At 41.8% G+C, this 23,463-nt stretch overlaps 5 protein-coding genes and 1 pseudogene across 5 annotated transcripts; 3 read left to right on the top strand and 3 right to left on the bottom strand.

The window, feature by feature from the left end:
- Positions 1–170: 170 nt before the first annotated feature.
- LOC147194605 (cyclin-Y-like) lies at positions 171–5,064 on the bottom strand. The gene is made up of 10 exons (XM_086129695.1): positions 4,914–5,064; positions 4,003–4,077; positions 3,258–3,292; positions 3,083–3,180; positions 2,956–2,991; positions 2,837–2,894; positions 2,642–2,764; positions 1,839–2,005; positions 1,399–1,561; positions 171–733 (listed from the first exon to the last, which is right to left on the bottom strand). The coding sequence occupies exons 1-10, from the start codon at positions 5,062–5,064 to the stop codon at positions 617–619; spliced, it is 1,023 nt and encodes a 340-aa protein (XP_085985821.1). The 3' UTR covers positions 171–616.
- Positions 5,065–5,223: 159 nt separating this feature from the next.
- Positions 5,224–7,534, top strand: LOC147194604 (uncharacterized). The gene is made up of 2 exons (XM_086129692.1): positions 5,224–5,804; positions 5,896–7,534. Exons 1-2 carry the CDS (start codon positions 5,684–5,686, stop codon positions 7,239–7,241), a joined length of 1,467 nt encoding a protein of 488 aa, XP_085985818.1. The 5' UTR covers positions 5,224–5,683; the 3' UTR covers positions 7,242–7,534.
- Positions 7,535–7,617: 83 nt separating this feature from the next.
- LOC147194603 (uncharacterized) lies at positions 7,618–9,477 on the top strand (annotated as a pseudogene).
- A 408-nt stretch (positions 9,478–9,885) lies between these two features.
- On the top strand, positions 9,886–18,101 carry LOC147194601 (uncharacterized). Its single transcript, XM_086129697.1, has 3 exons — positions 9,886–10,293; positions 11,420–11,725; positions 14,135–18,101. Exons 1-3 carry the CDS (start codon positions 10,278–10,280, stop codon positions 14,248–14,250), a joined length of 438 nt encoding a protein of 145 aa, XP_085985823.1. The 5' UTR covers positions 9,886–10,277; the 3' UTR covers positions 14,251–18,101.
- Positions 15,190–18,074, bottom strand: LOC147194602 (uncharacterized). The gene is made up of 2 exons (XM_086129693.1): positions 17,938–18,074; positions 15,190–16,830 (listed from the first exon to the last, which is right to left on the bottom strand). The coding sequence occupies exons 1-2, from the start codon at positions 18,059–18,061 to the stop codon at positions 15,488–15,490; spliced, it is 1,467 nt and encodes a 488-aa protein (XP_085985819.1). The 5' UTR covers positions 18,062–18,074; the 3' UTR covers positions 15,190–15,487.
- A 1,517-nt stretch (positions 18,102–19,618) lies between the features above and the next one.
- On the bottom strand, positions 19,619–22,330 carry LOC147194600 (uncharacterized). The gene is made up of 2 exons (XM_086129694.1): positions 21,925–22,330; positions 19,619–21,385 (listed from the first exon to the last, which is right to left on the bottom strand). Exons 1-2 carry the CDS (start codon positions 22,040–22,042, stop codon positions 20,190–20,192), a joined length of 1,314 nt encoding a protein of 437 aa, XP_085985820.1. The 5' UTR covers positions 22,043–22,330; the 3' UTR covers positions 19,619–20,189.
- Positions 22,331–23,463: the final 1,133 nt, after the last annotated feature.

Here is a 23,463-nt window from a genome sequence, read left to right as displayed (position 1 = left end):
GCCGCGGGTGCCCGCGCCGCCGTCAAAAGAAAAGTGATGAATAATGAAAACAAAATAATAAGCAATCTGTGAATAGTATTCGGACAGCTTCCTGATGTGAAGGAAATGAAGAGTGAAGGAAATGTGGAGCTTATACGAAAGGATTCGGACACCAAGTGAAAATTTTGATGATAAATATTTCTTTCTTGTTTTAAAAGAAAATGATGGACATTTTCGGGGTATTTGAGCATCTCCAAAAATGAGCTTGAAACGAAAGAAAAGTTATTGGACAAAAGTATTCACGCAGATGGGAAGCAAAAAATGTGTGGAGACTGACAGAGGAAATGAAAGGTGAAGACTTTAGACACACAAATGTGGTAGCAAAGTTACATGGGTGAAACCCTAATTCCTTGGAGGAGGTCATAGAAACTAAACACTAGAAGTGACGTCTCTTATGTTCTTATTCAACTCACAGTGAAAAATAAACCAGTAGAAAGTTGAGCTTTCCTCAGTTCTACAGTCTGTACAAAAACTTAAATACAAAAAGGAATCCATTTTAAAAAAAAAGAAATCTAGGCAGAGTCTACGAGTTGCATGTCCAAGGCATCTCGACCACCTGTCCATCAATGAGATGGAATTATGAGAGGATGGCAGGAACCCACGCGTCTCCGTCCAGGTGGTCCACGCTGGCCGAGCGCTTCCTGGAAGCTCGCCGTGCGTCCTTGAAGGTGACGTCACTCAGTCTGGAAATAGCCTGAAGACGTAAAAAAAAAAAAAAAAACACGTTCTTGTTTTTCCTGTCCTTCAAAATCAACTTCCTTGACTTCAAAACATCATAAAAGGAAAGAAAAAAAACCCAGGAACTTAGTTTGATCAGGTGTTGCAAAATAGAAACGCCGGGATCCAGCTCGTCTGTAAATCTGTATTCAAGAATACAGTTTAACGGTGCACACAGTTCCTAAAGAAACATATCGGATCATTTTCATCCACTCATTGTAGTCCGACTGTTGGATGATCATCCGTGTGGTCATTAATCACACAACACACAGAACAACAAGGCCGCCATGACCGAGTTTGCAGGATCCAGGACTCCCAAAGCTCATCCGGGAGTATGTGAGAGAAACCGGGCTCGACCTCGACAGAATGTGAACCAAGGATAGCGGGATGACCTGCATTCCCTTTGGAGCTAGACTGCATGTAAGGAAATCTATAGATTGTGAAGACGGCATTTTAGCTTCTGACATTAACTCCAAATGCTAGTTTCAAAATTACCTTTTTGCTTTCAAGTTGTCTTGTAGACATGTTATTAGTAAGTCATTGGTGTTGTTGTGTTATTAATGTATTATTACTGTGTTATTATTGGTTGTCACATTTTTGTACATAGATGATAGCAGGCAACAGTTGGTGCAAAGGACGTACCTCCAGCTTTTGGGCTTTGTGGTGGCTGAGGGCCTCCAGCGGGATGCTGAGGTCATTGGCTTCGGAGAGCGAGCGCAGGTCAAAGTAATACTTGACGTAAACACTTGAAGGCACGTTGATGTTGAACTGCACAAGTTCCAGGAAGTGTCGTTCCAGACGGTTCCTGTAGGACATCGCATCACAGGATTTTTTATACGGTGAGCATTATAATTCACAACAAAGTCTGCCAAAAAAAGATTGTGTCATATTGAAATATTATTACTTGCTGTCATTTGTAGGTGGAAAACCAGAAGAAACACATTTCTTTCTAGTGACCATCAATGATGACTACTTTGATACGGTGATGCATTTTGAGACATCGATAGTCAGTATACAAGGTACAAGCCAGCAACAGGGGAGTTCATTCTGAAGCATTCGCGACACAGCTTCTGAAGACATACATGTCGACCACAGTCATGTCTTTGAGGATGTGACAGTAGTCCACGTTCCACACGGCGTGGTCGTCCCACACTTTGGATGCCAGCAAGGCGGCACCCAGCACCATTCGTCTCCACGTCGCAGGACTCATGGAGACCTCTGCGTACGTCAGAAGTCTCTCCAGGTAGACCTGTCGTGCGAAACGCTCAACCTCATTTGCCAGAATTTGTACTTAAGTTGTGTAAAAGTTTGGGACACATTGTCAGGTGGGATAGGACATGTGTATACATGGTACAGAACGTTTTGATGCGATTTGGTACGGTACGGTACATTTGGTTACATTTTGATGCGTTAGTTGCGGTATATTATACAGAACCTTAACTAGCGGGACAACGTGTGACGTTACATTGCGCTACACTGCATGACGAAATGTTGCATTGCAGTAGATTGCGTTACGAATCGTTATGTTCCGTTACGGAATGTTGCATTGCGTTACGTTACATTGCATGACATGCCGTTGCAATGTGGCAGTTTGCTCTATGGCACGTTGCTTTACGAAAGATTTGCTGTGCGTTACGATATGTTACTATGCGGTACGTTACATTGTGGTGTGGTGTGTTACGAAATGATACGTTGTCTTATGAAAGGGAACATTGTTGTTGGTTGATGCGTTTCGAGACATTCTAAGTGCATTTAGAAAACAATGACCTTTGCTAGGATGTGATATTTTAAAAATGGTTGTGGAACATTCGTTGTACTTTGGTTATGGTAAAACAAATCCAAATGTGAACAGTTTAAAGGTGCAACAGTCGCTTTGGGTCCTCACCAGCATGACAATGGCGCACTCGGACCTGAGCTGTGCGGCGCAGAAGAGCGTGCGGATAAAGCGGTAAACCTGCCTCGGTTCTGGGTCCCGATGGTTACAATCGGCAGGTACCTGGTGTGATCTCTGCGGCCCAAAAGAATTGCAGCTGAAGGCAAGAAAACAAAACAAAAAAAGAAAACGAGGTGGACTTCCCACCGAGAGTGGGTGAAGCCTCTCATCAAAAATGTCCAGAAGCGGCGTTTCGTTGTCATCCCTGCAGGGAGACGGTCAATCAATCAATCAGTGACATCCAAGACATATCTTCAACCTCTCACCTGTTTTTTATGTGGTAGTAAATTGCCAGTGCTACACTGTGAATTAAAAAAAAAAAAAGATTTTTGCTTGAGCATATTATTCTGCTCCATTCCGACTTGAAAATGTTCAACTTTGTGATGAGTTTACCATTTGATGGTGTATTTGAGGTGAGGCCTGCTTACTGTGTTCTCATCAAGAAAGATTGTGGAGCAGGAGCTGTACTTCCACTTGCTGGTCGGGCCGCGCTAACATGCACACGCGTACAGGGACTGTCATTAGAAGGCCGGAAAAAAGTGATTGACAGATGAGAGCGCTAACTCACGTAGCGGATGAGGTGGATCTTTTGTCTTTCTCGCACTGCAAAACACACACACACAAGAAAAACAACAGTTGATAACACTGCGCCATTTGAGCTTGAGGACTGTGGGGGATTGAGTACTACGCACTACATTTTTATATATACCGGTATATATAACCTCCAGTGTTATCCAACATTAGCTTCCAATGCTAGCTTGAACGTGCGCTCACAAACCTAGCTTTCAATGATAGCTTTTGAAGTTAACATCTTCTGTTAGCTTCTGAAGTTAGCTTCCCATCTTACATCCGATGTTAAAGCTGAGGAATGCCAACATGACCTGTCAAACTTTTGCTCCAACTTTAGTTTCAAGATTCATGCTAACGTTAGCTTTGGAGGTTTCTTCAGTGATAGCTTTCAAAATTAGCTTCCCATGCTAGGGTTGGAAGTAACGTCGCACATGGTATGTTGCAGTACATTACGTTTGGTTACATTGCAGTATGTTACGATGAGGTACAATATGTTACGTTGCGGAGTGAAACGTTACATTGTGTTGCGTTGCATGCCGAAATGTTACAGCACATTATATCACCGGACATGCTATGTTACATTACACTGCAGTACATTAAGGTATAATACAGTATGTCTCTGGTATGTTACATTATGAACTGTTACGATGTGTAACGAAATGTTACATTGCAGTATATTACATTGCATTACATTGTATAATTAGTCATATATACATGAAATTTTTGTAAGCAAATGACTTCACCATCGTTCATGGATTTGGTGAGGAACATCGTGCAGCTCTGTGGATGATCTGCCGGACTCAACATCAAGTCCAATTCTGGAGACACACGATTGCATTAGAAACTCGATCATCAACCAAGAGCGAATCTCGATCTAATCTCGATCTGGAGGGAACCCGACATCTGTTACGGCTTTTCTCCCACTTTTATTCATTGGGACGTTTTTTGAAGAAGGATTAACACCCTCGATCATGGGGTTTGAAATCTTTTTTGAATGCAGTTCTAATGTGTAAGGATGGATTTGTAATGACTGCACACCTTTTTTTCCAGGAAGCTTGAAAGAGGACGAAAGAGGAGACGCTGGTGAATAATCCATGAACAATACAACACCCTGCTTGCCTGCCTACTCCGAAAGCAACGGTTGTATTCTAGCTCGGGCCCTTCTGCTTGTTTCATTTTTTTTTTTTTTTTTTTTTTTTGTCTTCACAGAGCCAAAATGTTGGCAAGAAGTAGCTGGTCCTCACAAGAAAACATTCACACATGAAACTTTGTCAAAATGAGAGGAATCACACGGCGGCCTTGTCGAACCCGAGTAACCCAAATGGCTGATCCTGTATCTGCCCCTCGTGGAGGTCTGACAGGTTCTTCCGATAAAACCCAGTGTACAATGTCAGATGTTGGAGTACGGTAGGTTTTTATTGACAAATTTTTTGTAGTCACATTTTAAATCACCAACTATGGTCTCGAAAGAGCTTCCAAAATGTGTGTTGTATACCGGTGTAGGTAATACATGGGGAAGGTATAGTGGATATTGTCGATCAAGGTATACAATATCCACTACACATTTCCCATGTATTGACTGAATAGAGATATTCAGTCAACTTTGTTTCTTTCGCCTTCTTGAGCTCATTGAGAAGTGCTGAGTTCACATTACCGTCCATGTTCTCGATGTCACTGATGTGTTGCAGGTTGTTTTGAAGCCTCTCCTCCTGCGGCAGGTTCAGTTTCGATTCGGCGCGGTCCTCTTCCAGTCTGGAGTGGACTTTCGGGGTGGCGGGGACGCAGCATGAGATCGTGCTGCCCATCCTGGACTCCTCCGGGACGCCCCAGCCTCACAGCCCACTTGCACGTGCGCCGTTTAAGCCCCACCTGGGAGGGATGTTGAGCCGCCGCTAGGCTTCATTGTGAAATGAGACAAGATATGTTTTCCGAGGTCTCAGTAATACTCGGTGGGGTATGACAACATTGGGGTGAAATCGTGTTTTTTAATTCAATGCACTATCGCGTGGTTCAATTAGCAGCCAAAATTGCGACATCTGTCGGTGACTTGAAGACGGTGCTCCATACAAGCTTGGAAGCTTCCGCAAATTTTTCAGCAGCCAATCATATTGCAGCAGGGCGGGGCCTGTAGGACTTCCGCCGCGCATCTACTTCCGTACACTGTTATTCTTTCCATCATAAGCGCTCAGATTCATCTCTTTTTTTTTTTTTAATCGTGAACGTACTGCGTCCTCCACACAGGCCGTCCAAAACTACTTTGGGACATTGCGACATCATTTGTGTCCGGATATCATGGCCTCAGTGCGCATTGATGCTTAGCTTAGCTTAGCTTAGCTTAGCTCGCTAGCCGTTAACAAAGAGAAGCACAGGAAACATCGTCAAAGAAGAGCTCATGTGCGAATTATCGGGGATTCTCGTGTGAAAATGTGTGCAAGACTGACACCAAAGTACGAGGAGGACGTTTGCGGAATAAAAGTAGAAAGCGAGCAACATCTTCAATTGCTAGATGATGTTTGCAAGCAGCCGCGAATTATGCTGCACACAGGTTTGTACATTTCCTATTCTCACCTGTTTGATAATTAACTGCTTTCTAACATTATATAATAATAAAATGTTTGTCTTCTTGGGCCCTGCAGAGGTCAATGAAAAGTATCTTCATCCTGAGCAGCAGGGGGCAGAGTTCACTCACATCAAGAAGGACGATGACGAGCAGGAGGATTTCAGCAACTCGTCATTGACCTGCGTGCCTTTCAAAAGTGAAGATGACAACAAGGGTACAAGTGAGGAGGATGGAAGGGCGGAGCCTCCAAGCAGCAGCTCAAGTGGACACATATCAAGAGAAGGTGATGCAGACCACAGTGGACCATCACAACTAGATGAACTAGCGCCACTATCTGATAGTGACAACATAATGTCACACTCTCCTGACGCTGATGATGATATTGCGCAGCACACCGACAACAAATGCTGGAAATGTTCCCTGTGTGGGAAAACATTTAGTTCTAAGGGGAATTTGAAAGTTCACACAAGAACACACTGTGGGAAAAAGCCTTTTACCTGTGCGGTTTGTGGCAAATGCTTCTCTCAAAAGAGATATTTAAGAAGCCACACAAGAATACATACTGGAGAGAAACCTTTTTCCTGCACAGTTTGTGGCAAACGTTTCTTTGAAAAGAGACTTTTAAGAAGCCACGCCAGAACGCACACTGGAGAGAAACCTTTTTCTTGCTCAGACTGTGGCAAAAGCTTCTCACTGAAGCAAAATTTAAGAATGCACATATTAACACACACTGGAGCAAAATCTTTTGCCTGCTCTATTTGTGGCCAAAGTTTTGCTCAAAAGTCAAGTTTAGTAAGCCATGCAAGAACACACAGTGGAGAGAAACCTTTCGCTTGCACAGTTTGTGGCAAATGCTTCTATGAAAAGTCCAATTTAAAAAGCCACGCAAGAACTCATGCTGGAGACAAACCATTTGTCTGCTCAGACTGTGGCAAAAGCTTTTCTCAAAAATCAAATTTAATAAAACACACAAGGACACACAGTGGCGAAAAACCGTTTTCCTGCTCAATTTGTGGCCAAAGATTCTCTCAAATAAACAATTTGACAGTCCACACAAGAAAGCACACTGGAGAGAAACCATTTTCCTGCTTAGATTGTGGCAAAAGCTTCCTTCAGAATGGAGATTTGACAAAACACACAAGAACGCATGCTGGGGAAAAACCCTTTGCTTGCTCAGTTTGTGGCAAAAGCTTCTCCCAAAAATCAAATTTAAGCAGACACACAAAAACACACACTGGAGAGAAACCTTTCGCCTGTTCAATTTGTGGCCAGAGCTTCTCTGAAAAGTCGAGTTTAACAACACACACAAGAACACACACTGGAGAAAAACCGTTCAGTTGCAGTGTGTGCAGTAAAAGATTCTCTTATAAACTGTGTGTGAAGAGACACAAATGTGCTGGTCAGAGTAGCAGCAATCCTTGAAGCTTTAACCCCTTTGGGCACTGCGGTTACTACAGTGGACAGCTTATCTTGTTATCGGGTTACAGGGTGCATGAAAGGGTATTAAAATACCTGAAGGCACCGACTCTGTGCTAAACTGTAAACGCATCAATGTAAATGAGGTCAGATGTCAATTGTCTTTTCCTGTAACCAACATTTGTAAGCGTTTAAAACACAACAAAAAAGCATAATTGTACATCATGGGAAAGGAGAACGTGTGCTTGTGAAACGGCAGCCCTTTTGCACAATCCTCAATAAAATCACTTGTTGCTCAACCGGCCTACATGACACTGTGTGAAAATGTGAAAAGAACAACATAAATATTGTAGATGAAGATAAATTATATGAAAAACAGGAAATGGATAAGCAAGTCGTGCCAGTATCTCTCAATGTTTTTGGTACGTTGGGGCCGATCTGGCTAGACTGGAGACGAGTCTGTAACCTGATGGCGACTGGAGTCTGCGCTGTTTGTTATTGATCAAGCAAAGTTATATTTGTTATGGCTAATGATTCATATCCTTCTTCATATTTTGTCAGTTTTTCTTTTGTATTTGCTTCTTGTTTTATATGCATTTATTAGGGCTGCAGCTATTGCATTAGCATTGAACTCTGGGATTGATATACCTTCAAATAACCAATATTCACACACAACTGTGGTTGAAACACATTCACACGGGTGAACATAACAATACTCAAAGACACATCTTCTTCCCAATCTGTGAAAAACGATTTATATTCATCGAGGTCAGTCGTAACATTCTTCTTGTTCAATTTCTCATCAGTGCTGACCGGGAGCCACATAGGACCACAGACTTCCAAAACAAATGTATGACAAAAATGGCATATTAGATATGGACAAAACATGTGTCATGTGCAAAGAAAGATCAACTATCCTAACCCAATAACAAGGGGTTTGAACCAAACAACAAAACAACCACGTATTTCTTTCCAGTGCAAAGGGCTCTCCTGCAAAAAAAGAAATAAAATAACGTATTCAAAAATGACCCCATACTGCTGAACAAGAAAACAACAATAAGTGCAAGAACTCATTTTGTACAAGTCAAAACGTACCACTGTCGAAACAGTACTACACAACATCAAAATCAGTGCCTGATATATGACTTGAGCAAATCAAATGTGCGTTTGTCATCTTGTGACCCGCAGACGTCAGTGAAAAATATCTTCATCCTGAGCAACAGGAGCCATCGCCCACTCACATCAAAGAGGAGGAGGAGGAGGAGAATGATATCACCAACTTGTCATTGACATTTGCCCCTTTGAAGAGTGAAGATGAAGACAAGGGTGATAGTGAGGAGGACAGAGAGGCGGAGCCTCCAACTAGCATCTCAAGTTCCCACATAACAGAAGGTGACGGCAACCACAGTGGACCATCGCAAGCACCAAGTGATGACTTAAGGTCGCAGTCTCCTGACTCTGGTGATGATGTCGATGATGAATACGCCAAAGTTGAACGGACATGTCACACTGACAACAAACAATGGGAATGTACTCGGTGTTGGAAAATATTTAGTTCAAAGTGGTCTTTAAAAACGCACACAAGAACCCACACTAGGGGAAAAACCTTTTACCTGCACAGACTGTGGTAAAAGTTTCTCACATATGCAAAATTTAACAAAACACACAAGAACACACACCAGAGAAAAACCTTTTTCCTGCTCGGACTTTAGCAAAAGCTTCTCGCTTCGGCAAAATTTAAGACTCCACACATTCACGCACAGTGGAGAGAAACGTTTTTCCTGCTCAGTTTGTGGTCAAAGATTCACTCAGAACTCAGTGTTACTAAACCGCATGAGAACACAGACTGGAGAAAAACATTTTGCCTGCATAGTTTGTGGCAAATGCTTCTCTAAAAAGGGAAGTTTAACGAGACACACAGGAAACACACAGTGGCGATAAACCTTTTTCATGCTCAGATTGTGACAAAAGCTTCACTAATAAAAGAAGCTTCATAAAGCACTCTGAAGTACACACTGGTAAAAAACTTTTTGCCTGCTCTGAGTGTGGAAAAGGTTTCTCTCAAAAATCAAGTTCAATAATACACACAAAAACGTGACGCGCTGAGGAAAAAACTATTCAGTTGCATTGGGTGTGCTAAAAGTTTCTCGAGTAAGCCGTGTGTTAAGAGACCTAAGTGTGGTGGTGAGAATAGCAGGGATCTTTGGTGCTTCCCCAAAAATAAATAAATCACTGAAGGAAATGAATCTTTGTGGTAAGCTGTAAAAGTGTAAATGATTCTGAACAAAATATGAATGTTTATGAATGTGTAAGCTGAGGTAGGACGAGAAGAATCAGCACATAGGGAGGCGAATTTAACCGGACGCAAAGACTGAAAACATATATTTTAGTCCTTTAAAGTACAGTAGTATCAGACGTGATTTAATTGTCAAGGCTTCGGTCCGTTCACTTTAAAATCGGGAAGAATCATCTAGCGTAGCGCGTGTGGTTCTGGTTCCGCAATGAAAAATGTTCACGTGCGTTGTTATGAATGTCACGTGTTTCTTGGCGGTGCAACGCTGCTGCGATATAATTGGCTGTTGCATTGCGGAAGGAAACGTTGAAACGTATCCAACAACGATTCTACAGCCAATCAAATTGCAGCGGGGCATGTCTTGAATATCACGTCTTGAATTGGCATTCATAATCTAGCCCGTGCACATAGCCATATGCACACTACCAAAATATTCTTTCCAAATTAGTACTGAAAGGAGTGAACCCATATCCAACACTATTTAACTGGACTAAAACGCGACTTATTAAATCGTTGTGCCCTGATACACTCGTCTCAGTGCGCATTGAAGCTTCTCGGCCTCGTTAGCTTAGGTTAGTTTAGCTTAGCTCGCTAGCCGCTAACAAAGGGTCGCCTTTGTTAGCGATACATCGCCAATGTCCCCAAAAATTGTTGGAGTTATTGTGTGAAACTGCGGAGCCGAGAGCCGAACTGACGGAGGAAAACTTGCAACAAGACTTTTGAACGCCGTTTGTAAACAGCCTCGTGTTATGATACACATGGCAGGTTTGTACACTTCTAACACTCACTACAGAATTGGTAAAAATATTCCTTTGGTTATATTTTAATAGACTCGTAATCGATTAAGATCACTGTTTTTGTTTCGGTACGCCTTGACTCTTAAAAAATCAGTTACATGTAGTATAGACTCACAGCATTGTGATGAATTACTACTCTCGTTATCACATCATTATTTTTGAAAATCCATCCCAGAAGCAAGCCCAGATTTCACACAGGGTAACCCAGATTTCACACAGAGTCCATTTGTGACTAAATTGAGACAATATCATGATTTCATTATGCACACTGTTTACAATATTTTTGGTGGGTGGTTTACCGTGAGTTTTTCATGCCAGTCAGTTCCCACCGGGTAGCAGAGTGAAGAATGGGAGGCATAAATCAATGTTGTACCTTGCGATGCTGTGTGGAGATTTAGAATTCAAGCCAGATGAACGCAGAGCTGCTATGCCAAATTTGTATCAAGAAATTCACAACACAAACCGTCAACACCACAACCCACAAAGTGCCTCACTCTATTTAAAGACTTTATTAGACTGACACAGAATCTGAAAGTGCTTGAAGGTGATGGTTTGAGAGAGAGAGAGAGAACCATAAATATGATGTAACTAAACGCGCAGCAATATGGCTAGCTGAGAAATGTGTCTTTTAAATGACAACTTGATGTCCCGCTTTAATAATTTTTTTAGCAACTTTCCCTGAAACATACAAAAAGAAAAAAAACACCCGAATCAGAATTTCCCGTTGTCATTATGGAAAATGACGGTTCTTCTTCCTTTTCCCCTCGTTAGTGAAAGTTAGTGAGAAGTTGACAGTCACCATGTTTAGATGATTTTATTTCTTCAAATTGGCCTATATTCATTCATTTTGTACTGTCCTACATTTATTCTCAAACATGCACTGATGGGAAAAAAATACCTTCAACTTAGTTTTGGGGTTGTAACAGAATTATTCCATTTTCATTCATTTCAATTGTAAGCGTTACCTGTGTTTCAGAATGTTTCAGGTGAGGAATAGGATCACAGAACTGATTAAGTTCACAACCTGAGGTTACGCTTGTACAGACATCAGTCACAGCATGAGATTTGACATCTTTTCTTTTTCTTTCCCGCAGACGTCAGTGATCTTCATCCTGAGCAACAAGAACCAGAGTCCCTTCACATCATAGAAGAAGAGGAGGAGGACTCATACATCAAAGAGGAAGATGGGCCCATTCACGTTAAAACGGAGGAGCAAGAGGAAGAATATTACCCCCACATCAAAGAGGAAGAGGAAAAGCACCCTCACCTGGATGATATCAGCAGGTCACCATTGACCCTTGTTCTTTCAAAGAACGAAGATGACGCCGAGGGTGAGAGTGGGGGCGACGGTGGGGCGGAGCCTTCAAGCAGCAGTTCAAGTCAACGCGTGACAACAGAAGGTGATGCAGACCGCCGTGGACCGTCACAATTAGATGAACTAGCTCCGCTATCAGAAAGTAACATGTCACACTTTCCTGATGTGGATGATGATGAGGAAGAGGATGGTGATGATGATGATGAACACTCAAAAGGTGATATGGCATGTGACACTGAGAACAAATACTACAAATGTTCTTCGTGTGGGAAAACGTTTTCGTCAAAGTGGCATTTAAAAGTACACATGAGAACGCATACTGGGGAGAAACCATTCGGTTGCACTTTGTGCAGTAAAAGATTTTTAGAAAAGAGTACTTTGGTGAAACACACAAGAACACACAGTGAAGAGAAAGCTTTTGCCTGCGCTGTTTGTGGGCAAAGATTCTCTCAAAGGTCAAGTTTAACAACGCACACAAGAACGCATACCGGAGAGAAACTTTTTGCCTGCTCCGTGTGTGGCAAAAGGTTCCCTGTGAAGGCACATTTAACAAGTCACACAAGAACACACACTGGAGAGAAACCATTCTTGTGCTCACTTTGTGGTAAAAGATTCATTGACAAAAGTACTTTGATAAAACACACAAGAACACACACTGGGGACAAACCTTTTGCCTGCTTAGTTTGTGGGCAAAGATTTACTCAAAGGTCTAGTTTATCAATGCACACAAGAAGACACGCTGGACAGAAACGTTTTACCTGCTCGGTATGTGACAAAGGTTTCTCTGACAAGTCAAGTCTAACGATACACACGCGAAAACACACCGGAGAAAAACCTTTTGTCTGCTCGCTATGTGGTAAAAGCTATTCTCAAAAGTCCAGTTTAACAATGCACTCAAGAACACACAGTGGAGAGAAGCTTTTCGCCTGCTCGGTTTGTGGCCAATGCTACTCTCAAAAGGCCAGTTTAATTCTGCACACAAGAACACACACTGGAGAGAAACTTTTCCCATGCTTGGTATGTGGCAAAAGCTTCACCGTAAAATCACGTCTGACAGCGCACGCAAGAACACACACTGGCGAGAAACCATTCCCGTGCTCAGTTTGTGGCAACAGCTTTTCTACAAAGTCAGGTTTAAACAAACATACCAGAACACATTGGTGAGGAACAATTAAGGTCTGGTGGGGTTTTTATTTTCCAAGTGATATTAAGTGGACTGGACTTTTGATTGTGATGGTCAGAGAAACAACACTGCCCCAACGAAGCTGCAGCATAAACTGAAGAAACTGACCATTTTGTAATCACCCTTTAGCTTCTAGCCAGTCAATTACTCTGTCACAGATAAAATCATCTCCATGAGGTGTTAATCAGATGTTACTGTTCCAAAATTCAAGACGAGCACTAACTCCCATCTTCCTACCCTGAATTGCTTGAAATCATATCTCTCAGATCACCTACAGTTTGTAAATGTTGAGAACAAAGATTTGCGTATAAAATTCAGATATGGTGTCCCGCAGGGGTCCGTACTTTGACAAGTACTATTTAGTCTACTGTATATGCTTCCCTTGTGAGTTTATTCAAAAACTCATCAATTTCCACTGCTATGCTGATGACACACAACTCTACCTAACTAGGAAACCTGAGCAAACGAATGCATTGACCAGAATTTAGCATTTAGTGCTCTCACTCAAAAAGTCTCAAGAGCAGCATTCTTTCACATAAAAAAAGAAGAAATCTCTCGCCAATAGCTGATAATTTGTAAAACCTGATTGAACTAATACACACTCATTAGCCCTTATCGCCATTGAGGAGTGAAAATAGCGACTGTTGGCAAAGGTACTAAAATGTACGTTCACATCAGAATTCGTCAGAGTGTGTTCAATGGGTTAGCGTTACTTTTTTGCTAAGTGTGGCCTTGGACCTGCTCCCTGTGTAAAGGACCCTGAGACAAATGGTCTTGTGATTTGTCACGAATATAGAAATAAAATTGAATTGCGGCTGTGTTGAGAAGCACCGATTCGTTCTTGAGATTCCTCAGCCACTACAGGAATATTTTTCAAGAGTGGGCTATGCAGTTTATACCCCAATAAAATGTTGTAGTTGTTGTGTGAAGTTATTCAAATGGGTATTGGACAGAACTGACAGTAACATTTACTTAGATACTTATAAACACATGTGTTGAGTATTTTATGACGAGTCTTCTTTGCCACAAATATTTCTAGTTCTAGTCTAGTCCAGAGTGGGAGTACGGTAGTTATGCTACTTGTGACTGTCTGTTATCTCCGATATATTGTGTTTTGCGTTAAGGTGCCTAAAAATAATTAATTTTGATTTTGTCATATACGGTGAATACAATACACGTTTTCATTTCCCTCACAGGATGAATAAATTACCAACTACCAACCAAATGAAGATCTATCTGTCCTTTCTGTTCATCTAGCCACGATTGTAAATGTGAAAGCTGTTCACTCTTTCTGATGGCGAATCCTTACAGTATGTGGCGTCGACACAGAGTTGGGCCGAGTCACCGGGTGGATCTCCAGCCTGCTGACGTCCAAGCTCCTGGCTCCTTCCGCCGCCAAGTCGCGAAGGAAACTCCAACATATTTAAAGAAGCCGCGCCGACTGGCCGAAGGATACATACGGGTCTCCGCCATCTTGTGAGTGTCATTGGTCGGAATCGTCATGATCGCAGAATGCTGTGGAATTTCCATCCACAGGTAGGAGAATTTTTTTTTCCTTTTGATTTTTTTAATGCTGCCTCTGTGTTAAATGGGTCAGCGTCTCCCATGCCAAAACAGCCAAATGCTTATGGTCCTAGAAATTGTAGAAATAAATAGAATAACATTAAGTTGCTGATTTCGAATTGAGGCATTCATGGGAAAGGCAATCCTGAGTGACAGATCAAATAGTCTTGGCCCACTGAAACACACTTCTTGCTCAAGGCAAAAAAGTGTCACCGGAAAGGCTTCAAAAGCTTCCCAGAAACTGAGTTGCACAACTTCCAATGGTTGCCCTTCAAATTCTGCGAAAAGGCTGTGTGCTAATGTGTGAATGCCAGGGTTTGCATAGTTTGGGGGTTTTCATCGTAGTTCTTTTTAAATTTTGTTTTGACTTATTTTTTTCCTCCAGTTTTAATTGGCTTTTAGAGGAGGTTTGCAAATGCAAAAAAATCTTTTTTTAACACTTTGAAGATGTACAAGGGGTGTGGCAAAAAGTCAGGAAATAGCACATGTTTCAAGTTGTACGTTTGTCAGGATTCCCAATAGTCTTGACCAAGGTGAAGACTACTCTTCCTGGAGTCCAAATTAAAATAAAACATGACACTTACATAAATTCAACAAATAAACAAAAATACAAAAAATTACATTCTCACACAATAATACACCAAAACGGTGTCAAAGGGGGTGCTAATATTATTGAAGGGTATTTTTATACAACAACAAAAAAACTGCCAGGAAAGTGAGCAAGAATGATGACCTAAAATAATATTGATCGATGCAGTGGGGGGGGAAACATAACGGCAGTTGGTGTGAGAAAGGACAATGCAGAAGATAAATATATTTTTTAATCACATTTTCACTTTTACAGCTTAACTTAACTCAGTCAGTTTCTTCAATTGTTTTAAAGCTCCATCAATTGCTGCTTTTCTTCAAACTGGGGTGATCAGAGAAGCTTTTGACACAACAGCATCTTAGCATCCTCATCATATTTTAATCCAATTGATATTCATACTTTTACGTCTTACCACCAAGAGTCAGTTTCTTCTTCAAGCTTCAACGATCACCGCTCTTCTCATCAGCACACTCGTGTCTCTCAACATCTGGTCTATTGGAGAATCTTTTAGCTCACACAATGCAAGGGAATGTTATCTCACCAGCGTGTGTTCTTGTGTGTCTTGTTAAACTTGACTTGTCAGAGAAGCTTTTGCCACAATCTGAGCAAGCAAAAGGGTTTTCTCCGGTGTGTGTTCTTTTGTGTTTCATTAAATTGGACTTGTCAGAGAAGCTTTTGACGCAAAGTGAGCAAGCAAAAGGTTTCTCTCCAGTGTGTGTTCTTGTGTGTCCTATTAAATGATTCTTTTGAGAGAAGCTTTTACCACAAACTGAGCAGGCAAAACCTTTCTCCCCAGTGTGTGTTCTTGTGTGTCTTGTTAAACTTGACTTGTCAGAGAAGCTTTTGCCACAATCTGAGCAAACAAAAGGTTTTTCTCCGGTGTGTGTTCTTTTGTGTTTCATTAAATTGGACTTGTCGGAGAAGCTTTTGACGCAAAGTGAGCAAGCAAAAGGTTTCTCTCCAGTGTGTGTTCTTGTGTGTACTATTAAATTATTCTTTTGAGAGAAGCTTTTACCACAAACTGAGCAGGCAAAACCTTTCTCCCCAGTGTGTGTTCTTGTGTGTGTCACTAATCTTGACTTTTGAGAGAAGCGTTTACCACAAACTGAGCAGGCAAAATGTTTCTCTCCGGTGTGTGTGCTCGTGTGGGTTCTTAAAGATACCTTTTGGGAGAACCGTTTGTCACAAAGTGAGCATGCGAACGGTTTCTCTCCAGTGTGTGTTCTTGAGTGTTGGCTTAAATTTTCTTTTTGAGAGAAGCTTTTACCGCAAACCGTGCAGGCAAAAGGTTTTTCTCCAGTGTGCGTTCTTGTGTGTGTTACTAATCTTGACTTTTGAGAAAAACTTTTACCACAAATTAAGCAGGTAAAAGGTTTGGCTTCAGTGTGTTCTCTTGCAAGCACTTTTAAAGACCACTTTGAAGAAAATGTTTTGCCACACTGGAAACATTTGGAGCATTTTTTGTCGTTGTCGCATGCCTTATCACCTTTACAGTGCTCATATTCATCTTCATCATCATCATCATCTGTTTCAGAAGAGTGTAATGTAAAGTCAACACTTAGTGCTTGTGATACTCCACAGTGGTCTGCTTCACCTTCTGTTATGTGTTGACTTGAGCTGCCGTTTGGACACTCTGTACCTTTGTCCTCCTCACTCTCACCCTTGTCTTCATCTTCACTCTTCAAGGGGGCAAACGTCAATGGCAAGTTGGTGATATCATTTTCCTCCTCCTCTTTCATGATTGGGGCCTCTGGCTCCTCCTTTTTAATGCAATGGTGCTCTTCCTCATCCTCCTTTTTAATGTGAGAGGATTCTGGCTCCTGTTGCTCAGGATGAAGATAGTTTTCACTCACGTCTGAGGGACATAAAAAAAACAAGCAGATTTGGATTGGATTGGATTTGGTTTGGTAAAGTCTCATCTCTTGCCAAAACTGATTTGCGTTTTATTGTTTGTACAGTAGTACCCGGACTTGGGCCCACCGCACACCGAGTGAGGCGTCCTAACCTGATTCGGACTGGACCATTGCAAAAAATCTGGCGACTCACCCTACACATGGAGCGATTTGATCTATGATCTATCCTTCTTTGTCGGAAGTGGGAGGAGCACCGGAGAAGGCGATGAATCAACTTATTCGTGGCCAGCCCAGAGAAGCCACAGCTCGATGATGCCAGTGCAAGTTACTACATCGTCGAGCAGCCTCCTGGGAACCATGATGGTAAAAATTCAAACTAGCTCTTGCGCGGCGCTGTGCGAGTGTGGGCACTCACGCGCATACGGTAACGGTGGAACGGCGTTTGAACCCTGTTTATATGGTTCACGTTAGTCTTTGATTCTTTTGTGTGTGTGTTTTTGCTTTTAAATGTTGTACTTTTTATTATCTCAGGTAGATAGTTACCTTGTGAATGAAACATGCTATGTAGCTGCCTTAAATATCTTCACTTTCTGTTCATTAATCTCCTATTTATAGTTCAATAATTTTGAAATGATGTACCTTGACTGACATGTTACATCTTTATATCCAAGGAATCAAAGAAAAACATCTGAGAAATTGTTAAGTCTCTCTTTCTCTCCGCCTCTTATCTCTCTGAGAGAGAGAGAGACCGAAAGTAACTTTTTTTCAGAATTTTTTTCTTTGATTATTTGGTTAGATATAGATAGTTAGGGTGGCGCAGTGGGCGACTGGTTCACGTCTGCCTCATCGTGCGGAGGTGTAGGGGCCATCAAACCGGAGTAAACTTCATAAGGCACGCATTTTCTCAAATGTTAAGCAGACCAGCACGTAAAAGGTCATTTTAAAAAATAATGACTTAACTCAATAAGAATGTTGCCACAAGTCGTGAACGCATTTCCCCATAACAACTTCTGGCCATCATTACTAGACAGTAATCCATCGAAATACAAGTGTGCATTTTTTAAACACTTGAAAGGCGCTCATTATTAAACAAGTGATCGTATGCAAACCTGGTGTGTGTAGCACAATTCGAGACCGCTTGTAAAGATCATCCAGCCGTTGAAGATGTTGCACATTCTCTTCTTTTATTCCACAAAGTTCCTCCTCGTACTCAAGTGTTGGTCTTGCAGACATTTTCACGCGATAATCCCAATAAATTCGCAGTCGATCTCTAGTTGACTACGTGCTTTTCTTTGTGAACGGCTAGCAAGCCAAACTAAGCTAAGCTAACATGGCCGAGAACAACGCGCACCAAGACGCGTTTATCGGCACACAAAGACTCAATAAGCGACATCGTAGTTCTTCAGTTGTGACGGACGTCTTGTATGGAGGCTGCAGTTCGTTCAGTACTAAATCGCAAGGCAATATTAAGCGGATAGCGTTGAATAATGTCAAGAAAACCCGTGTATGAAAGTAGTTGTGTGGCGGAAGTGGGGCAGGACAGGACACGCCCTGCCGCGATGTGATTGGCTGTTTAGGTTCCCAGACTCGTTTCGTCCTAGTCACTGACAGATATCGCCAAGCATGCGGTGATTCATCTTAATTACAGTAAAAACACGATTGTTCACCCCCTAATCATTGGGGGTGCCCAACCAGTTGATCGCGATCAACCGGTAGCCCGCGAACTGGTGCCAAGTCTATCGCGGGTGTCTCGGGGGAAATGGATTAAAATAAAAGATGTGTGTCTGTGTGCGTGTTATTAATGTTCTATATTATTGTGTTAGTGCACACTGTACCCTAACCATACTCTCAGTTTTACTTTCACAAAAAAAGTAGTTAAAAATAAAATAATATAACAAAGGAGGTCACCTTTAACCTACGGCGGCCGTGACCTGCATCACCGGAAGTTGTTAGCAGTCTGCAATTACAGCTTGCGATCACAGCTGTTGCCCTATAAATTTGTTGTTTTAAAATATCAAAGTTTGTTTCATCTGCAATTCGCCGATGGCACTGGCAAAGAATGGGAATCTGAAGTGCCAGGAGAAAAAACTAAAAGGATACACGTGAGCGACGATAGTGACGTGATTGCATCGAAGACGCTGCCAAAGTGCGTCCCATGCCGCCGCGTCATGTCTCGACTAAGGTAGGCACCGATTCCTTTTTACAAATTCACAAGATCTTATATTGACTTTATATTGATCTTTCGGTCATGTTCTGGGCCGTTATGGCTGTTGCTTATCATGGCATGCGTGTGTCTCTATGCGTGCACGTGCGGTAGCGGGTTGATCGCGGGAGGTCGGTTACTTGAAAAGTCGATCCTGATCATTTGAATCATGTGTGTTGGAGTAGGGATCTAAAACAGGCAGGATAAGGCTCTACGAGTTTGCGTAAAAGCAAATGTAGTTTTCACAGCTGAAACCCAAACCCCAAATGAATTAATGTCCTAAAGGGGGAAAAAAACAAGATCAGATTTGGAAGCACAAAAAAAAAACACTTGGAAAGGTTTGCTTGCCTCTCTGATTTAAAAATATATACCTGTATATTGAAAAAAAATGTACCAAACCAGTGATATGTTTCTATTCATGATACAAAGTAAATGATTTCTATGAAGATCCAGATCATATCAATTTCTCACAATAATTAGGAAGGAAACACTTGATTTCTAGAAATCTTTTGGCTCCATGCCGGTGACCTCTGAGGTAAAGTAATAAATCCTGGATAAAAACATCCAATCCAAGAGAGATGGACAGAAAGATACTTTATTCAACACGTGAGGAAAATGGCATACGGATCCAGTGTCTGATATTCCTGGTCAACAACAACGTGACAACATACAGATCATCGACGAGGATAATCTTTCAGACGTTTCCGACAATCTGAGGTGGCAAAAGTACTCATGCTTTGTACTTGAGTAGAAGTACAGACACTTGTTTAAAAAAAGAAAAGTAGAAGCGCTGACTCAATTCGGTCTTTCAAAGTAACAAAAAAAAAAAAGTACAGACTGTGAAATTAAAAAATAAATAGTTTCTACTGCCAATTATACACATATACCCGTTTCGATAAAGTCAAACCAAAAATTTCTCTGCATGAAAATGAGTTTCCTTCTTTTACGAACTTGTAGAAAATAAATCACTGGACTTGGTATCAAAACAGATTTTTTTTTTTTTATTTGAGCCCACTCCATATTCCCTTATGTGAAGAACTCCACAATATGATTATGGAGTTCAGAATGGGTCCCCAACATAAACTCAGTTTCTTCCGGTTTTTTTTCCCCCGCCGCTTCTTTGGCCGCAGCCCTTCTCTGCAGCATGCTCGCCTGCCTTCAGCAGACGCTCGACAAGTCATATTTTTCCCCCCTGGCGTGTCTTCTTTTGTGTCTTGTTAACGCTGCCTTTTTTGCAAAGCTTTGACCCCAAACTAAGCAGGCAAAAGCTTTGTCTCGTGTGTGTATTCTCTTGTGTACCGTTAAATTTGGTTTTTGAGCAAAGCTTTTCCCACAAACTGAGCACACAAAAGGTTTCTCTCCTGTGTGTATTCTGGTGTGCCTTGCCAAACACGACTTTGCAGCAAAGCTTTTGCCACAAATTGAGCAGGTAAAAGGTTTCTCTCCGGTGTGCGTTTTTGTATGCCTAGTCAAACTTGTCTTGACAGTGAAGCTTTGACCGCAAACTAAGCAAGTAAACGCTTTCTCTCCAGTGTGTATCCTTGTGTGTTTTCTCAAAGTCCCTTTCTCTGAGAAACATTTCCCACAAACTGAGCAGACGAAGCTTTTCTCCCCTGTGTGCGTCCTCGTGTGTTTGATCAAAGTCCCCTTTTCGATGAAGCTTTTACCACACACTGAGCACACAAATGGTTTCTCTCCAGTGTGCGTTCTTGTGTGTCGGGTTAAACTTGCCTTTACAGAGAAGCTTTCGCCGCAAAACGAGCAGGCAAAAGGTTTCTCCCCGGTGTGCGTTCTCGTGTGTACTGTCAAAGTGCCTCTCTCAGTGAAGCTTTGACCGCAAACCGTGCAAGTGAAAGGTTTGTCCCCAGAGTGTTTTCTCATGTGAACATTCAGATTCCCCTTGGAACAAAATGTTTTCCCACACTGAGCACATTGCCAGCATTTGTTGTCAGTGTGACATGACGTGCCACTTTCAGACTGTCCATCATCATCATCATCATCATCATCATGGAAATGTGGTGATGTGTCTTCACGATGTGCTTGTGTTGGTCCACGTTGGTCTGCATCAGCTTTTGTTGAGCTGTTCTTTGGAGGCGCCGCCCCTCTGTCCTCCTCACACTCACCTTCTTCGTCTTCATCTTCACACTTCAAAGGGGCAAAACTCAAAGGCCATTTGGTGATATTGAGCTCCTCTTCCCCTTTAACATGGGGGCCCTGTGGTTCATCTTCCTCTTTAACAAAGATGGTCTCTGTCTCCTCTTCCTCTTTAAAGTCGGGCCGCTCTTCCTCCTCCGCTTGAATGTGAGGGGCCTCTGGCTCGTGTTGCTCACAATGAAGATATTTGTCACTGACGTCTGCAGGACACAAAAGACAGAAATTAAAACGGTTTAAAAAAAATCTGATTCACTGATTTATCGACACAATAATTGACAGAGTAATCAATTATGAAAATAACCGAAAATTGCAGCGCCAGTTGTGTATTATTGTTCCTACAATCCAACTGAACATGAAGTGAAATATCACTCAATTGTCTCAGCCCGCTAAATTTAAAATGTTACACATTTTGAAGAAGAGAGACTAAGATGTTTCTACAAACTGTAATTAGGTCAAAAGTCACATACACATAGCGTGGCACAATTATGGCCAAAAATGATAAATCACAATTATTTTTATTAATATTGTAATCACAATTATTCATCATGTTCGGGGGAAATATGTATGTCACTGCACCACTTTTCAACAAACAATATGTAGTTTGCAGACTATTCAAATCAGTATCATATACCATACCGAATATATTATTTTGAAATAATAGAAATGCAAAGATATTTAAGTTACTTTGTCAGCAACGCCTTTGAGTGATTATTTTGGTTTATTTGTCGTGTGTACATACCGGCTTTTAGTACCCCAACTGTAGGTTGCTTGAAAACAGCGTCTGGTCGTTGACATTTGTTGTCTTCTTTGGTCCCACGAAGGTCTTCGGCGTAATCTGCTGTCGATCTTCCACACATATTGCACACACGATAATGCCAACAAGTTCACACTCGGTCTCAGTTTTTTGGGGGGTGGGGGTGTAGCGGGCTAACAAGTCTGGAATTTCGCTTTGTTAGCGGATAGCGAGTTGTGCTAAGCTAAACTAAGCTAGCTTGACAAATGTGGCAATGTCTACCCAGACACGAATGAGGGACGTTTTCAACCTACAGTGTATTGATAGACGTACTGAGTCGACGCTTCATTTTGTTCAGTACTAATTCGGTAAGAAATGTTTATCAGGGCATGTTTGGTTTCGTACAGAACGGAAGCGCAGTGCCACTTCTTCAACTAATAACGTCTACGTTTAGGTGCACTACTACCACCTACTGGTATAGAGTGTGCATCACAACAAACCTCTTAATTGCCATTCATACAACAAAATTAGTCGTGAATCTGGCTAGTATCTACGTTTTATTTTCAATGAAACGGCCACACATTCCTCACTGAGTAAATAAATTGGCGAATACATTCAGACGAGGTCATCATTGTTTCAATATTCATACATTTGGTCCCATTTTGGTTTGGTGGTGTGCCATGAGCTTTGTAATGTGTGCCCGAATAACACGAACTTACAAAGTGACGTGAAATCACAGATTGGTTTCCTAATAATACTGTACATTAAGAATTTCATACAAACAGTAAATACTTAACCTCAGTTTTAGGGATTTACACACAACAATAAACGCGAATTGTAACGACAGATCGGAGCCACCATCAAAATATTTCAAAAACGTATTAATAAACGTGCATTTGCTATTTTATATATATTTTTTAACGTTTGTGGCGCCTCCTGGACATCGCTGCATCTGTGGCTTTGCATTTCTCTACTGTATATTACCTCGTGGGTGAGCCGGCCTTTCATATTCTCACTGTCACTAGATGTGATACAGGCTGTTTTCCTCTTGGTGGGTTCTCGGTTCCGGTTGAATGTTAACCTCTTTTAGTCTGGAGTGCACTTTCGGGGTGGTCAGAACACACTGCTTTTCAAGCACCATGCCTGGGTGGCGACCAGTTCAATTTCATCTTAACCCGCCCCCCCCCCCACCCCCCATCTATTAAGAGAGCAAAACAGAAGGCATGTTTTCCATTAGGGTGGCAACTTCAAGTGTGGTAAACTGTTGCTTTTCAAATTGCACCAGCACGTGCGAGAAAAATGGCGACATCTGTTGGCCAATTTATGACAGTGCATTATGTACGAAGTTGACAAATTCAATTTTTTTACATCCACTGCCCGAAGATAGCTGGGATAGGCTCCAGCACGCCCGCGACCCTTGCGGGGAGAAAGCAGATTAAAAAATGAATGGATGAATGTAACTAGGCATATATTTGAATTCTATTTCCGTTTGGCATATTAAAAAAAATAATAGTAGTGAAAGTAATACTGCAGCAGTAGTTTTGT

The sequence above is a fragment of the Hippocampus guttulatus genome, chromosome 14, assembly GCF_054856545.1.
Source record: "Hippocampus guttulatus isolate MCC_2025c chromosome 14, RoL_Hgut_1.0, whole genome shotgun sequence".
Taxonomy (NCBI): Eukaryota; Metazoa; Chordata; class Actinopteri; order Syngnathiformes; family Syngnathidae; genus Hippocampus; species Hippocampus guttulatus.
The sequence above is the reverse complement of the archived record's forward strand: the minus strand, read 5'-3'. Positions and strand labels throughout refer to the sequence as shown.